The 17,510-nt window shown below is 50.6% G+C and overlaps 1 protein-coding gene across 2 annotated transcripts; it reads left to right on the top strand.

The window, feature by feature from the left end:
• Nucleotides 1–5,486: 5,486 nt before the first annotated feature.
• Nucleotides 5,487–12,661, top strand: DNASE1L3 (deoxyribonuclease 1 like 3). Of its 2 annotated transcripts, XR_007628668.1 has the most exons (10): nucleotides 5,487–5,678; nucleotides 7,092–7,180; nucleotides 7,813–7,905; nucleotides 8,194–8,306; nucleotides 8,778–8,890; nucleotides 9,252–9,409; nucleotides 10,286–10,382; nucleotides 10,609–10,803; nucleotides 10,918–10,968; nucleotides 12,422–12,661. XR_007628668.1 is itself a non-coding variant. In XM_050312864.1 (8 exons), exons 1-8 carry the CDS (start codon nucleotides 5,547–5,549, stop codon nucleotides 10,735–10,737), a joined length of 924 nt encoding a protein of 307 aa, XP_050168821.1. In that variant the 5' UTR covers nucleotides 5,487–5,546; the 3' UTR covers nucleotides 10,738–10,834. The 2 variants fall into 2 exon arrangements, 1 of the variants encoding a protein (XP_050168821.1); XM_050312864.1 differs by lacking the exons at nucleotides 10,918–10,968; nucleotides 12,422–12,661 and having other exon boundaries at nucleotides 10,609–10,834.
• The last annotated feature ends 4,849 nt before the right edge of the window (nucleotides 12,662–17,510 follow it).

The following is a 17,510-nucleotide window of genomic DNA, read 5'->3' on the forward strand; positions in this document are numbered from 1 at the left end:
TTTATAACTAAAATCAAGGGGTTTAGGTGGCCTGGTGAAGGTGAGGCACAGCTTGTTTTGGGTTTTCTTTAAAGAGCTTCCCAGTCAAGCTGGGCTAAACAAAGCTGAGCTTCCTTTAAAGTGACCTAATCGGACATGGGAGGTGTTTCACAACCCTCCAGACATTGTTTACGGTCGCATCTGTTTGTTCAACTTTCTCGTGCATGGCCATGGGACACGTGCAGGGCAGCGCTGACTCACTCCACGGATGGATTACCCACCCGATGGCTATTCCAGGCCACCTGGTGGGAAGTCCCTGGATATGGTCATGGTGAATTATGGCTCTTAAAATAGAGAAGCTGAAGCAGAGACATGCAGTGGTTTTATGTCGAAACACGGCATGAGCCAACCAGGGAACCTGCTCTTGCAATCTCAGCGTGCAGCCACAGGGAAGAGTCACTGGGAGACTCCTTCACTGGCAGTGGGGAAAGGAGGGATCATCAAGGCTCTCCTGAGCCAACCACTACTGGGATGAGGCCACAGCTTCAACAGGTCACAGCCCTGGCGAGGCAGTCTGCAGTGCTGTGGTGACTCTGCCAGGCAGGGGCTGATCCTCTGTCCCAGCAAAGTGGAGGAGACCTTGGACTCTCCAGATGGCGTGGGAGGCTGTGGGGAGAGCACAGGGCACGGCTGGGCTCCCTGTCCCCACAGGGAGCAGATGAGCTCCTAAGGACACCTCCTTAGGACCCCGTGAGGCCATGTTTGGGGTGGCTGTGCTGTGGCAAGCCTAATTTAAAGACCAGTGCCTGCACTGACCTGCCCCGTGAATTTTGTTTTTCCTGTCAGCCCACAGACACAACTCATCACACAGATGTGGCAGCTGGTGAGGATCGAGTCACCCCTGCGTCACCCCTCAAGGCTGCTGGCACTTTGGAGCCCAGCGCCAGCTCTCCTGGCCTTCAGTGGAAAATTACTCATTCCCAGTGCCAGGGTCAGAAGCTGAGCTTCCCACCAGCACAAGAGCACAGCTTTGATGCTGTGAGCAGGACATAGGATGACCACAACAATGACTTATGATCCACTTAGAAACAAAATCTCTCCATAAATCAGAGCAACCAGAGGATAAAAAAAGTTAAAAATAATCAGAATTAGCTGTCCCGTGGCAGAAACCAGTCAGCAAGACTTTCATGTAAACAGTCTTGTTTTCCATAGGAAGGTGGAAGCTCTGGTTGGATTCAGGCCAGAGTGGCTGTGAAGAACTCCAGCTTGTGCCTCACCAAGCCGAGCAGCAACATTGCTCCACCAGATGAAAAGTTTCCATATTATTTCCCACTGCTGGGTGATGGATCCCCAGGGCACATGGTGAGGCTGTTTGTAATCATAACAAGTGACAGCACGCTGCTTTGGTGAGGTGAATCATCTTTCCCAGGGTGATGAGTCCTCATCTATTTCCACTCATGTGGTGGCGGCCCTGGATGCCACGAGCGATCCCCAGGGGACTGTGGGGCAGGCGGGTGCCCCAGAGCCCACCGTGGGACCTGCTGTTGAAGAAGGCCTTGCCATGCCCCAAGCAGTGAGAGACTTTAGCAACACACAGCTACCAAAATTCACCCCCCAGGACAGTGATAAGATCTCACTCCAGTTTGCAAACAGCAGCTCCCAGTGAGCACAGGGGTAAATAACTCCCCTGGGCACTTCTTTCAGCAGCTGCCCTGTCACTCTTCAGTGGCTTCATTGCACAACCTGGGACAAACACATGCTCCCACCTTTTGAAGCATCATAAAGCCAGACCTACTTTCCATTTAATAGCTTTAAATAATACCTTCTTAACTCTACTCAAAGTTAATGCATATATTACACACATTTTAATTACATCTTTCACTGCTAACAATGCGGGTGTACTTAATGTCACAAAACCTCCTGATTTGGTGGCTGCAACATCTTTCTAGAGGGATAACTTCAAAGCCTCATCTCCTCGTCACGCATCAAAGCCTGTATTTCAGATTACTGTGTGCTGCCCTGCAGCTCAGCTAAACGGCCTCATTCAAGAAACTGAAAACATGATGAGGCGTTTTTCCTTGGCCCGCCTTACAGCAGGCAGGCTGGCACGCTTCACACCACTGGTTGAACAGTACTGACGTACACAGTTGGAAAAGAAAGCCCTATCAGAATCCTGGATCAGCAAAGGAGTTATGCCCTAACAGTAATTAAATAGAACAACGTACCTTCCAGAATTATAAACAAAAATTAAGCATCAAAGAATTGATTCAAAACGTTCCATGTGTCTTGCATACCAAATACTTTTACCCTCCATTACACCAAAATTCCAGAGGGTCATTTCAGGACACATTGCCATTATGTTGGCACTGAAGCCGCTTCCCAAATGACCATATTTGGTCTGCAGCCCAGCTATGAACTTTAGAAATGTGAAATGGCCCAAGTGGTTTGGTACTTATTAACCTGAAATTCCAGGAGACTGAGATAAAATACTCTGCCTGATGGTTGTGATAAGGTCACCCAGAATCCAAAGGTCATTTCATTTGCCCAAAAGAACCTACTTTTACAGTGATGCTGGTAACTTTGGGGTTGATCCTTCCTGGTCCTCCTCTCACCACAGCAGATGTTGACAGAGCTGCAATTTGAGTAAAAATGGTAAAAATCAAGAAATACAAAACACCTTAAATCCTGGTATGTGGAAGGGGGAGCCCCTTGTCTGGAAAACAGAGCTGTGGTGGCACCTGGAGAGAACCAGTGTGGCAGTGATCGTCCCCACACTGCCCCCTCGCACCCAACATCTCCCCTGCCCATTCTGCCTGTGCTTCCCTGGAGCCACATGCTCCCCTTTGGGGGGGGACAGAAATGGGGCTGTTCAGTGGGGCAGCAGGGGCACCCCAACAGACCAGGGCTCAGGCAGAGTGGGCCAGCCTTTGCACCCTTTGTAGAAAGGACACAGCAGCACTGGTGACCCCAGTGGTACCAAACCCCTGACCAGCACACAGACACCACGCCTTGCCCACAGAGGAGAAATGAAGCTTCAGGACAGTCCCAGGGTGACCTCACACCCCATAGGTGCTCCCCCCCACTGAACACCCCATGAGTCACACGGCGCTTCAAGCCCAGAATAGGCTTCCTCTGCCAGAGCAGGAGGGGATGTGGGCTCACCCTGCAGTGCCTGCCTGCAACCCTCACAGAAAGGCACAGGAAACCTCAGAGATCCTCTCAGTCCACCTCTGCCAGGAAAAGCAACTTTGGGGGTGACCCAAGGGCAGCCAGGACTGTGGCCAAAAGGAAGAGTCTGTGCCTGAAGGGAGAGGAGGAACCCCCACATCACTGCTGGACCCTCATACCCCACTGTCCCATGGGGACCCTAAGCAGGCACTTACACAGACACACATCCCACCATCCATCCCACAGCACCTCCTTGGGAGCAGAAAGAAGATGCAGGGCTGAACTGCTGCCCCAGAGGTAGCGACACACCAGCCACAGCCACCACACGCCCAGTGGGGTCTGCCAAAAAAGCTCGGCTGAAGGGCCCTGGGCAGCACCCTCTCACTGCTCTGAGCTCTTGCCCAGACTGGCTTTGGCATTACTTTCTGTCTCATCACCTGGGAGGAGGGAGAGGCTGAGGAGGGGCTTTATTAAGGCATGTCCCACAGGTGCTGCTCACCTGACATCATTCCATGTAGGGACACAAACCCCAACCTGTGCTGGTTTCACCAGCAGCTTCACCCTCTTGTGCAAGAGCAGGGCAGGCCTGAACTGTCAGTGTTCATGCACCATCGAGGCTGTTTTATGGTCTGATAAGGAACAAAGAGCACACACACAGAAAGTGCAGTAAACAGGGAGATAAAGCAGTGCAGAAAGGAGTGTGAGCTCTGCCCTGCACAGGTCACCTGGACACTGCCTGTCCCCTGCTAATGCATTAGGTGGAGGGGCAAGGGGAGGCTGATAAGCCAGGAGCCCTGGGGACAAACACAGCACTGACAGGCACGGTTCAGGGTCGGACCCTTCATGGGTACCACAACAAACATTTGTTCTTTGATGCCAGGGTAGCCAAAACAAGCCTCATTTTGGGGACAGCTGCAGGTTTTGATGACTTTGACCCCGAGGCTGCAGCTGCTGTTGCAAGCCCTTAGCTCAGGCTGTGCTTTCAGGAAGGTCGGGTGGGGGATTTACAACCCCCAAGACCTTCATTTTCACTCTCTCTTTATTAGTTTTCTCTAGAGCCTCTCCTGCCTGGGGCCAGCTCACTGGGAGACCCAGCAGAGAGGAAGCAGTGCCCAAGCTCTGTTATGTCAGAGGGTCACATGCCCACTTCCCCTTAGCTGTGTGTTAGCAAACACTGGGGCAGCACAGTGGTGTGTCCCTTGCCAGCAACCCGTGCTCCAAATCCCTGTCTGGCCAAAAGGGATTTGTGGTGCCCATTCCAACGTCTGCAGCACAGTCCCTGGAGAGCTTCAGCTGCCTCCCCAGCAAGACCTGAATCTCGCTGCTTTCAGCTGTGCTGTGTCTTTGGGAGCCCCTCCATGAACTGCGCTTTGTGCCAGCTCCATCTGAGCCTGTTCAGTTGGTTCAGACGGTGTTGGGAGCTGTGGGCTGGTGCCTCTGGATCCAGATCTGCATGGGTGGCTGTGTGGGCAGGGCAGTGGGGGTGCAGACAGGCTGTCATGACTGCTCCCAGAGAAAGGAAGGAGGATATGAAAGCATCCTGTAGGCACAGGGAGAAAAATCCAAGATGCTTAAAGATGTCATTTAGCTTGACCTGTTGTTATACCTCCTACCATTATACTTGATTGGGGGCCAAAAATGTGTCTCTGGCTGAGGGCTGACACGTGGCAAAGGATTAAGGGAGGGCAGTGGGATGGTTTTCCTGCAGAAGCCACTTCGGTGACTGAGCCATCCCACCTGCAGTGTCCTCTCTCAAATGTTGTTTTATCCAAACTCATGTGTGCCCTTCCACCTCACAGCACAAGCCAGACCCACGTGCACAAATTGAGACTGCTGTGCTGGGAACACCTGGCCAGGAGTTTGAGGGACTGTGTTGGGGCATCACGTATCTTCCCATGGCTGCCCTGCAGCCCCTTCCAATAGGGCTTCTGGTGCCCTCCAGAACCCCCTTCTGCTTCCCAGACCCTCTCACCATCTACCCCATCCATCTCCTGGTCTTGACCTCTGGCTTGGACTGGCCCAGGGAGCCTGGTCCTGGTCCAGCACTGCCTGGAGTGGTCCCAGTTAGTGCTCAGTCACGGCAGGCATCCCACAACGGGTGTCTCTCTGTGGGGAGGGATCCTGAGTCCTCGTGGAGCAATTGCTCTGCCAGGACAGGGAGGTTGGCTCAGCAGAGCCACTTTTCCCACCAGGGCAAGAAGTTCAAAGTCTCCATGCTGCTTTGTGCTGGGACATGGAAATGAAGGAAAGGAGGAAATGGTGATTCCTGTTTGTGATGGATACAGCTGACTGCTCAGTCTGACCTCCCAACCAGCCGCAGAGGGACGGATGCGTAAACACACACACATACATATTTATAGGCTCACTGGCAGCAACTCATTTTGCCCAAGTCCCTCAAGATGTTGCTCCTCTTCTTACTTGCACTCCTCAATTTCAACCCATCTCTTAGCCTAAAACTTTGTTCCTTCAATGTGAGGTCTTTTGGAGAAACCAAAATAGCCAGACCCGAAGTCGTCGACGCCGTGGTAAAGGTACGTTCGTTTGCCTGGATGAGACGTTGAGTTTTCTGAGGGTTTCTTAGCTGTGGAATCTTGCATTTTATTTATCTCTCACTTTATTTTTCTTTTCAAGTGAAAAAATGAGTGCATAATTTAAGAAGTATTGTACTCTGAAAGTAAAAATCATCCTGTGGTTGAACAGGATGTTTGCTGTTATTTTAGCCTGAGTGAGAATATAACAGAAACAACATTTGCTGTTTCCTTTGGAAAATGGAGTTAGGAAAGGAGGAAAACCTCAGTGCACAGTAAAAGTAATTTTCACTTTGAATCCACAGAGCTTTGTTTTATGATACATTATTTGCCTTCCTTATGTGCTAATCATTCTGAAATATTCCCGTCTAATTAAGCCTATTCTCAGGACAGCAGAGAGTATCTGTCATATTAGAGTCTGATAGAAATCTGAAAAGCTCAATTGCTAATTTATGTGTGCAAATCCTCACCGTCAGGCTTCCTCTGCAGCAGCTGAAGATAACTCTGCCTTTTAAAAGAACAACATTTTAGACTTTTAGCTTTTGCAAGTGCCCTCCAAGATGCCACAGTAAGGGAGAACGTGGTGCTCGGCGTTAGTGGCACGGCTTTGTGTCCTGAATGGCACCAGCGAGGAGTGGCACCATCTGGTAGTTGGGTTTTAATCCTTTGATTGCAAACCACCAGAGAAGAGGGGTTTGTGTGGGCTTTGCATTTCCAGACCGTTCTTCTTGTACTGCCATTGCTGCGGGCAATGTCTACTAAATTATGGGTAATTTAGGTAATTATGGGTAAGTTAGAATTGGCAAAAAGGGGCTTTTTTTCTGACAGAAATCACCCACAAAGTTTAAAGAACAATGAAACCAGGGGCAGAGAGAAGCCCCTGACCATGCTAGGCTGAGTGTGAACTGGGTTTTCCCATAAGGAATCCCAACAGCAGCTGCAGGAGCTGAGCCCCACTGTCCCTCTGAGCTGTGCAGCCCTGTTTTCAGGGAGGAGGTTGCTTTGGGCTCCAGGGACTATTTCCAAGACTGGGAGAGGTGAGTGCTGACTGTAGGGAAAGGGGATTGGGCAGTGGCAGCATCCCAGCAGTGGCAGGGGGTATCAGGCTCACAGCAGTTGCTCTTTCTGCCCCTTACCCTCCACACTTCCTCCTCAGGGGAAAGTGCAGAAGTTTTTCACTCAATCTGAAACCACTCTGCTCCCGAGTTTCCTCTCCCAGCTCGTGCTGGAGCGTGCAGCAGCTCTGAAAGCAGAAGAGCTTCGCTCCAGCCAGTGCTCCCCTCCCATGTTCCCAAGCTGAGTGGCACTTCTTCCACAGAGGACTTCCCCCACACCAGTAGCCACTTCTTTCTAACCCCTTCCTAATCCTCCAAAACCCACCACGTGTGAACTTCCTGCTGCTCCTTCCCCTTGCAGATCATTTCTCGCTGTGACATCATGTTGCTGATGGAAATAAAGGACAACAAGAACCGTGTTTGTCCTCTCCTGGTGGAGAAGCTCACCAGGTAGGGTGGCCAAGGGCAAATGGGCAAATATTGGGAAAGATGCTTGGCAAGAGCCTGTGCTCTGCTCAGTGTCACCCTACTGGGGTGAAATCCTAGGATTTGGGCTCTGTCTCAGCATCGAGGAAGGACCAGGCTCTGGCAGTCTCGCTGAGGGACAGGGGCAAAGCCAGCTCCAGACCACTGTAGAAAACATTTTTAAGTCAGTATAACCAGGTTAGATTCAATTTGCTACAGATTAATTCCCAAAGGAAAAAAGAAAGGAGGGGAAATGCCCTTGCCAGGCTGGCACCAGGCTGCAGCAGGACAGTCACCTTCCTGCAGGGCTGGGAATTGCCTTAGATTAGTGATTGACAGCCTGGAGTGACAGTCCAGACAAAACAGCAGCATTTGGCTGGCTGAACGTGAGACCCAGCTGAAGGAGAGACAGAGGCTGCAGTGAGCAGGGAGAAGGTGGAATGAAGAGCCAGCGCCAGAGAAAGAGTCCAGCTCTTGAGAATGGTTTAGTGTCTTTACCCATCTGCGTCTGAGGTCAGGCAGGAAACATCCCACACCCTTGGGCACAGGCAAAATTACCTTCCTCTCAACCCCTTTGGAGTGCAGAAATGAACTCAGGAACACCACTTTCCTTCCAGTCACCTGAAGGAGCCAGAGGAGGAATACAGGTGCATTGCCAGCCAGAGGCTGGGCAGGAACAGCTACAAGGAGCAGTACATCTTCATCTACAGGTGAGTGAGGCCCCTTGCCAGCAAGCCAGCCCTCATCCTGCCCTCTGGGTCCCAGCCCCACAGAGGCAGGCTGGATGGGGTGGTGTCTTTGCTCTGAGGGAGCTGGAGAGGTGCAGGCTGTGTGGGTGGGATGAGCTGTCCCTGGGTGTGGGGATCATCCCAGACACAGCCACCAGTGTTGCTGTATCTGTCCCAGACCATGGCCTGGGTCAGAGCATGGAGTCAGTGTTAGACATGTCCTATCGAGCCGCGAACGTGACGTCCCGTATCCTGTCCATTCTGCCGCAGGCAACATCTGGTATCGGTGAAACAAACCTACCAGTACCCTGACACCCAGCCTGGGGACGAGGATGTCTTCTCCAGAGAGCCCTTTGTCATCTGGTTCCAGTCTCCAAAAACCGGTGAGATGTCTCAGAAATGTGTCCTTGTCCCACTGGTGAGTCAGCAAGGCAACACTGGCTGGACCCAGGTGTGTCAGGGAAGGCTCAAGGGGCCTCATCCAGACCCCACACTGCTTTTCCTTCCAAGAGCAGCGTTTTGCCTGTCTGGGAAAGGCCACAGCCCCAGGAAAGTCTCTGCTGCCCCAGACAGTGGGCTGGTGGATGCACTCCCTGCCACTGGCACGGCCATAGGAGCAGCGATTGCCACGGGTGCCGGATCAGGGTTTGCCTGCACTGGCACAGCATCCCTGGCTCAGCTGAGTGCCTGGAGGGGGACACTGTGCAACCACACAGAGATTGCCCCTGGTCCACAGTCAGAACAGAAGCTCTTTCTTCCTCAGAAAAAAACCCCCTTGCTTCCAAGTTAGTCTGTTTCTTTGTGACTGATTCTCTATTTAACCATTTTTTCTGTTCTTCTGCCCTGTTTTTAAGCTGTCAGTGAGTTTGCTATAATCCCTCTGCACACCACACCAGACACTGCAGTGCGGGAGATTGATGAGCTCTACGATGTGTATTTAGATGTCAAACAGCGCTGGAAAACCGAGGTTGGTCGCTACCTCTGTGTTACTAAGAGGGCTTTGGTAGAGTCACCTGGCAGGCTATTCACTATTCACAGCTGATAACCTTAAACACACTGATAACGAGACCCAGGTTTTGAGTATCTCTGTGATGTATTTTCACTGAATTCTCCACATTTTGTACAGTAAATTTGATCTCCCAATAAGATTGTTATCAGCATACCCTGGTGTGCCCAGCAGAAAGGAGAAGTCCCACCGCACTCAGAGAGTGGCTGCTGTTAGAGCTGTAATGGCTACTGGAAGTATCAGTGGACCTTAAAAGTCCTTGTCAGTCTTCTTTTGAAGAGCTGTCCTCATGGTAACTTCTGAAAAACCTCTTACCTTCCAGAACTTCATCTTCATGGGAGACTTCAATGCTGGATGTGGCTATGTTCCCCTAAAGCACTGGAAGAACATCCGGCTGAGGACTGACTCTGAATTCATCTGGCTGATTGGTGACAAAAATGACACGACAGTGAAGAGCAGCACAAACTGCCCATATGACAGGTAAAGGGACACTGCCAAACCGCTCACTGGTTATGACTCTCTGAGTGAAAAAATAGATCAAAAGCTGTCAGTGACCAACAGAGAAAACAAATGTACATGAGGCCATCAAAGCTAAAATGGCGTCCAGGGAAAATGTGATCCAAATGCTTCTTCTAGTCAGGAGCACAGAGCACTTTGCAGACCTGTTGGTGAGCAGGTTTGGAGAACAGGCAGGATTTCAGGCAACAACCAGCTGTTGCTGTGGCTCAGGTGGGGATAGATGGCGGGCCATTCAGCAGCACTTCTCATCCTCAGGGAGACCTGCAGACAGCTGGAGGAAGGTGCTGCTACCTGCTCTGTGCCAGTTTTGCACCACGACTTTTGCTCTTACATTTGTAATTTGGATTGACAAATGCAAAGCCAGGTTCTGCTTGGGGATGGGGGGACACCTCACCTTCCTCTGGCATGTGGCAACTCCTGCTGCCACTGCAGTTCCCTCAGCAGGGACAAGCGATACATCAGCTCTTAGAACCCAGAGTCCTCTCGCAGAATGAGCTTCTGGATCTAAGGAGGACTTCACTGAGACTCCAGTCATTGGTGTCCTGTGCATTTTGTATCCAAAACAGGGCTTTCAACTTCCCAGCACTGGTAGGTGGGTTTAGACAGAAGTCATTTGTCATTAGCTTCCAAGCCAATGCATGCCAAGATATTTAGATGCCTCGCTGACAAGGAGGGACCTAAAGGAGGTGGCATCTCTGGTTGGGAAGCCCATGGATAAGGACAAACCATGCATAGCTGTGACTCCCTGCAGGTCACTCCTCCAGCCACCCCCTCATCTCACCAGCTGCTGCTGGTCAGGCACCTCATCACAGCACCCCATTCCCTTGGTCCTTGCAGGATCGTAGTCAGCGGGCAGAAGCTCATCCACGCTGTCGTGCCACACTCTGCCACTATCTTTGATTTCCAGAAGGACTTTCAGATGACTGAGGAACAGGTAGGCACAGCACAGCCCCTGCAGCAGCGGGGCAAGGGCTAACACAGGAGTGCAAAGCCAGCGGTGTCCAGGCAGTTCTGAACATGGTCCTGGCCATAAAACTGCTGCATCTTCCCAAAGGGATGCAATGCTTGCGTTGCACATCCCCACATCCATGTCCCACCTGGGACAGGGCTTGGAGAGACCAGGGCAGCCACTCTCAACCCTCTGTGCCCTTGTCTTGCAGGCACTGGGGGTGAGCGACCATTTCCCGATAGAGTTTGAGTTAAAAGCAAAAGGTGGCTTCTTCAACTGGCTGAGATCAAAGTTTTCAAGGAAGAGGAGGCCAAGGAAGAGCCTTCAGTCAAGACCATGACCGTGCTGAGTCCTCATCCATGGCGTGGAAATACACAAATGCCAACAGATCTCGTAGAAGACTGGTGTAAATATACTCACAGCAAGTGGACTCCCCCCCAAATATTTTGTTAAAGTTCAAATATTTTGGGTGAGAAGGCAAAATAAACCTTCATGTTGTTTTCTTATTTTCTGTATGCAGAAATAAACCAGCTAGAAGCAGCATACTCTACTTACTGTACCTGTTGGAAATGTAAGGAGCTACTACAAGGGTAAAATACTTCTGTGTGCTTTACCTGCAACACCTGAAGGGCAGGGATCTCCACACATTCCTGTGGGCTATGGAGCTCTGCCATTCCTCTGCAGGGGAGGAAGAATTAAAAGGGCTTTCTGCATCGTGTGTGTGGGGGGGGGGCCCGGGGGGGGCTATGCACTTCAGAGCTGCAGCCAGCAGGACTCAGGTCTGCGCCCTGGTGGTTTGCAATGAAGGATGTTGCTGAATTTAGAGTATTTCTCGGTGGGGGTTTGTAACTGCTCACAGCGTTGAGGGCTTAGGGAAAGACAGACATTAAAGACAGAGGGACAGGCAGCAAGGGCCCCTTTTCTGCACTCCCTCAGCCAGGAGCAGCAGGAAGCTGGTGGTTCTCACCCCTGCCTGCCTGCCCGCCTGCAAACCTAAGGTGAGACATCCTGTGGATACCAGGTGACTCTGCTGCCAACAAAGTATCATAAAATTCACATTAAAATCTGATTTCAGATCCTGACGTGGCAGTGAACTGCATTCCCCCCCTGCTCCAAGAAGCCCCTCTCCAATGCAGCTCGAAGCCCTCCAACGAACCAGATTTTAATGACGATTATTTAACGTAGTGGTGCAGCAATCTGTTTTCCTAGCTCAGCCCACAGGCTGTATTTAGTGCAAACCAAACCCTCTCACACAGATGGCATCCGAAAAGTGGGAATAATCCAACTGTTAGTAGAGGCAAATATTCATCTCCCTTCATCAGTGAGCCCTGGGTTGCCTGCTGAAGGGGCAGGGAGGGCAAGCAAGCAAGAGGGGCTTTGTGAGGAGGAAAACAGTTTGGCCTTTGTGAAACTGTTCAGTGAGAAATGAATTTGAAGAAAGAAACTAAATCAAGAGAAAATGATCCCAGGGGTATGTGTGTAAGGCAGACAACAAATCCTCCAACTTTCAGTAGCAATTAACTTGAAATCATACAGCATTTCATAAGCTCCCTCGGTTATACTGCAATCAAGGCAAAGGAAAGAGCCTGATTTAGAACAAATATTTACATTGAGATTTTTATAGAGATGCCACTGTCTGGCTGACAGCAATGATGCCTCATGTGAAGGCTGAAGTCAGTCTGAGTCTCTGGCCTCATGTCTTGCTCCTACGTAAGTCCCTTCTGTCTCTTGGCTTTCAGAAAGGAACAGTGCACAAAGGAATAAATCACGCTCCAGGAAAGCCATAATGGGCACATTCAATCATGAAGAAGATGTAATTATGACTAAGTTTTACTGAAAATATTTGTCCTTATTTGCGATATTGAACATAGTCCTTTACCCAGCCTTTGAAGATAAGAGAGCAGCCTTGGGAGTGATGTCAGTGCCTGTCAGCTTGGAGCTGTGAGCTGGGTTTGACTGGGATAGAGTGAATTTTCTTCACAGTAGTTGGTCTCTCACACAGTTTCTGCCTCTCACCCCACCAGTGAGTTGCTTCGGGGTGCACAAGAAGTTGTGAGGGGAGATCAGACCCCCAGTGACACAAGGGATATCCCACACCATATGGAGACACACAGCACACAGAGCTCGGGGAAGAAGAAGGAACAAGAGGACTTTGGGAGTAATGGTGTTTGTCTTCCCCAGTAACCATTACGTGCGATGGAGCCCAGATTTCCTGGGGGTGGCTGAACACCTGCCTGCCCATGGGAAGCAGTGAATGAATGCCTTGTTTTGCTTTGCTTATTAAACTATACTTTTCTCAACCTATAAGTTTTGTCAGTTTTGCTTTTCTGATTCTCTCCCCATCCCACTGGCAGGGATTGAGTGAGGGCTGTGGGGCTGAGGTGTCAGCTGGTGAGAGACAGCTTAATACAAAATGGTGCTCCCCCATGGAGAGCTGGGACACGGTTTTGTGGAATTCACAGCAGAGAGACAACGTCTGCACTCGGATTGTAATGTTTGATAGGGGTGGGAGGTGCCCAAAGCTCCTACTGGCAGCACAGTCTCTATAGATATTCCTGTGTTTATTCCATACATTCATTAGACATATTATAATTATATCCTAAAATGTTTAACAGTTCATGTCATCTCTAGATTTTCCTCACTGGGGATCATTACCCAGCTGTCCCAGCTGCAAAGGGGTTTTCAAGTTGTTCCAGCCTGCAGGAGCCTTGATATATTCTGCAGCCAGAACAAAGATTCTCTTTTTGATGAATGAGGCTTCTTGAATTTAATTTATGATCAAACAGAAGTTTTACACTGGGAATCCAAAATTCCTGGAAAGACTTTGTCTCATGCAAGCCAGGTCTCAGATCATGGGAAAGAAACAAAGAGGCTCTTCAGAAACTGAAAACTCCCAGCAGCCCTGGCCAGGCAAGAACACAGAGCAGACAGGGTTCAGCTGAACAAAAAGTGCTAAGACCCCTCAGGTTTGGGTCCTTGGGAAGCCCTTCTCCAATGTATCGTGCTGGAGGCATCCTCACTTCTTGCAGACCCAAGGTCTCCACTGCCCCACAGAGGGATCCCTCCCAGGCCACAGAAGGTCCCTGCTGCCCTGCTGCTGGGATGGAGCCTACCTCCTTTTGCCTCCTTGGAGCTACCGGCAGCAGTGAGCACACAGGAGAGCTGGCACAAGACCCCAGGAGATCCTCACTTGTTCATTCAGTGTCTGTACATCCCCCAGCACAGACTGATGGATCATGCACTGTGATTGAGCCTGCAGCATTAGGGGAACATTAAAAAGTTATATATAAACCATCATCAAGCAAACATGCTGGGATGTGCTGTTTAACAAACTGGACAGAAGGATAGGGGTCATCTGGACCAGGGGTCGTCCCCTTTCTGCACCATGGTAAGTGAACCCAGTTCTTAAGCCCTTGGGCACAGCAATATCCATGTGCAGCACAGCCTCTCTCATTTCAGTTTACATCCACATTTGTTTTGCTTTCCTGAAAGTTTGTGCATGAATGCACACAGACATGAGCAATTCAAGCCTGAACACCCTGCAGAGCTCCTGCTTCTTCCCCGCCACACGGGCAATGGGTGAAGAGAAGGAGGTGCCAAAGCCACCACTGATGGTATTTGGGCTGGGACACATACACATCCTGTGCCTGGACATACAGATCACAGAATCAAAGAGCAGTTTTGGTTGGAAAAGACCTTTAAGATCATCGAGTCCAACTGTTAACCCAGCACTGCCAAGGCCACCACTAACCCATGTTCCTAAGCACCACATCCCGTTTTTTGAACACTTCCACAGACAGTGATGCCACCACGTCCCTGGGCAGTCTGTGACAGTGCTTGACAGCCCTTCCAGTGAAATATTTTCCCCAGTATCCAATCTAAACCTCCCCTGGTGCAACCTGAGGCCCTCTCCTGTAGTCCTGTCCCTTGTCACTTGGGAGAAGAGACTGACCCCTACCTTTCCACACCCTTTTTTCAGGGAGTTGTAGAGTAATAAGGTCCTTCCCAACTTCCTTTTCTCCAGGCTAACCCCCCTCAGCTCCCTCAGCTGCTCGTCACAAGATGTGTGCCCCAGACCCTTCACCAGATGTACACCTGTACAGATATTTGGCCACATACAGATGTGCAGCAAACGACGGAGCTGCAGCCCTAGAAAGGCTGTGTTGTGCTGTTGCACAGCAGGGCCGGTAGCACTGATAGCAAATCAAAGGCAGAAAAATCAAAGAGCCTACCAGTGTGGGATTGCTAAAACCAGCAGTTGGTCCAAGCCCAGCTGCTTCACAGCTCCCTCAGCCTCTGGAGGGATTGTGGGGAGCACTCCGTGCCCCAGGCTGGACTTGGCCACTCACCGACTGAGCATCTGCCCCAGAAAAGGACCAGGAGGGGAGCAAAGCCTCCCTGGGCAACCCATGGAGAGCTCTTCCGATTCCCTCGCAGCCCAGAGCTCAGTGGTCCCTGGGGGGGCTTTTCTCTGCCAAGCAAGTTGGGGAGATGGAGAGCGGGAGGTGAGGACAACAGTCCTATTTCTCCTGCCTTTATTCAAAAGGAAAACAATTTGAAAAAATCGCTTTTTCCCTCCCCTCTACCTATGGGTCGTTAAAAGCATTTGCAAACCTCCGTCAGCCCCCAGGACAAGGCGTTTTTCCCTCCTGCGGGGCGCCCGCCCCCTGCCCGCGAAGCGGAGCCAGGTACACATTAAATATTGCTAGAGCCCCCTCTGGTGGCATTGCTGCGAGCTCCCAGCGCCTGGGAAATTCACACCCACACCCCTAGCACGGCCACCAAACCCAGCCGCGCCGAGGAAGCGGGATTTCACACTTCACTGGGAGCTCATGGAGCTGCATCCCCCCGTGTATCTCCATGCAGACCTCTGCACTCGCTGCAGAGAGGCTGACCCCCATCCCTGAGCCCACCACGTCTGTAAATGAGTTCTGCAACAAAAAGGGAGCGCTCCCTTGGCTCCAGGGCTGGTTATTCATTGCACAGGGTTACTTAACTGGGAACGTGCTGCGATGACCTTCGTAAGGCAGCCCTGCTTGCAGGCAGTGGCTCCCAGGACGTGGTGCTGGCAGGTTACAGGACACATGTTCCCCAGGGACCCCGTGGTGTCCCTGCCATACCTGCCCCAGGAGCATCAGGGCAGCTGGCTGTGTCCAGCAGCAGCCACAGCCCTTCCTGCCTGCCCAGCTCCTCAGGATGTCTTCCAGTGACTGTGCTTCTGCTCTTTGGTGGTTTGTCCCTGGTTTTGGGGAAGATGTGAGGCTGTTCTGGCCACCAGCACCACCATCCCTTCACAGGTGCCACCAACCCCTTCTCCAGTGCCAGAGTCACAGAATATCCTGAGTTGGAAGGGACCCACAAGGATCATTGAAGTTCAACTCCTGGCCCTGCACAGGACAACCACAAAAATCACACCATGTGCCTGAGAGAATTGCCCAAAGGGTTTGTGAACTCTTCAGGCTTGATGCTGTGACCACTTCCCTGAGGAGCCTGTTCCAGTGCCCAATCACCCTCTGAGAGAAGAATATTTTCCTAATATCCAACCTAACCCCCTGAGCCGAGTTTAGCCCACGCTCCTCTCCATCATCCCAAGGGACACAACCTCTGCACTCTCACCTGGTATATAATCACAAGCACCCTTTCTCTGCATGCTGGTTTTCAGCTGGTGAGAAAAACAAGGTTAAATACTTTGTGTATCATTTTAAATATAATGTCTCAACTGTCAGTGTTCGCAGGGGTAATTTTCTGTTAGACAGGAGACAGATTTATAGGAATTAATTTTGTGTTGGCAAAGTAACCAGAAACCTTCCCTGAAAAGCTCTGCAAATCCAGCATTGAGACATGACTGCTTTTTGTGCCTCTCTGCTGGGAGGAGGGCCTGACCCCAGCCATTTTTGGGGAAGCCAGATGCAAAATCCCACCCCCCAAATAAAACACCCTAGCTGGATATCACTGTCAGAAAGAAATACCCCCCTGGCAGGGCCAGCTTCTCCATGGGGCCCAAAGGACTCACAGGCTTCCAGCCCAGCAGGGATGTAAATATTTGCAGTACCAAGGTCCTGCAGAAAGGCAGCTCAGCACAGGAAAGAGCTGTCAAACATACCTCTGGGCCCTGCTAAATCATATTTTCCTATTAATTTTTTTTCAAAAATCATAAATACTAGCCTTTCGTTCATGTTATATAAAGAATGTGCTTTAAATTTCAGTCAAATTAATAGCGACAGGAGCTATAAATCCACCCTGATTTAGTGACAATGTTTTTTCTAAGTGCACAATATAAATTCACAACCACGAAAATTAACTCTGAAAGTCTGAGAAATTCTGAAAAGCCATTTAAAAGCATTTTCCCAGGAGGCTCTGGGGAAACAGCCCAGCACAAGAGGGGGGACTGGCAGCGGGGCTGTTTTGATAACCTTCAGTGAAAGGGACCTGGGAATATTAACCATTACTGGAGGCTGTGGAGGAAGAAATTGCTGTTGCCCTCCCTGCTGCTTTTCCAGCTTGGATGGAGCCGTGAAGATGTGGCATCTCACTGTGGGGGGAGGATGGGAATGGGGGAGCCTTTAAGTCACTGTAACATGGGGAGAAATTACTTTTAAAAACAAACCTTTGCTTACAGGAGTTTGGGATGCCTAAAGGTTCAGGTACCAGGCGGGTTTGCTCCCAGCTTGCAGCACTACAGCAGGTCTGGGTGCCCTGGTGCATGTCCTGCACCACTGCTGTCAGCAGCAAAATTCCAAATGCTCCTTTGTGCTACTCTGGATATGGACAGGAGATGTGAAAAATAAGAAAAATAATTAAAAAAAGAAGGTCTCTCCAAGCCAGCAGGCACAGAGCACAGAATAAACACCTGGGGATGCTGCCGGCAGCTTTGCAAGACCCCATCCCTTCCATGCCAGTGGGTCCAGAGCTGTCCCTGACTTGGCAGAGCCCAGACTGGGCAGGCAGTTTCATTTGGCTCATGGCAGAGCATGGTGCAGCCAGCTGTCATAATAACAAATGGTTTGCAAAGAGTCTCTCCTCAAACAAACAAAAAACACTGTGTAAAAAAGCATCGTGCCATTGCCCGAGTTAAGTTTCAGGTAACTCGATCCCAGTTTCTGTCAAGTGATG

This window comes from Myiozetetes cayanensis, unplaced genomic scaffold (genome assembly GCF_022539395.1).
Source record: "Myiozetetes cayanensis isolate MyiCay16 unplaced genomic scaffold, myiCay2020 scf18, whole genome shotgun sequence".
NCBI classification, from domain to species: Eukaryota; Metazoa; Chordata; class Aves; order Passeriformes; family Tyrannidae; genus Myiozetetes; species Myiozetetes cayanensis.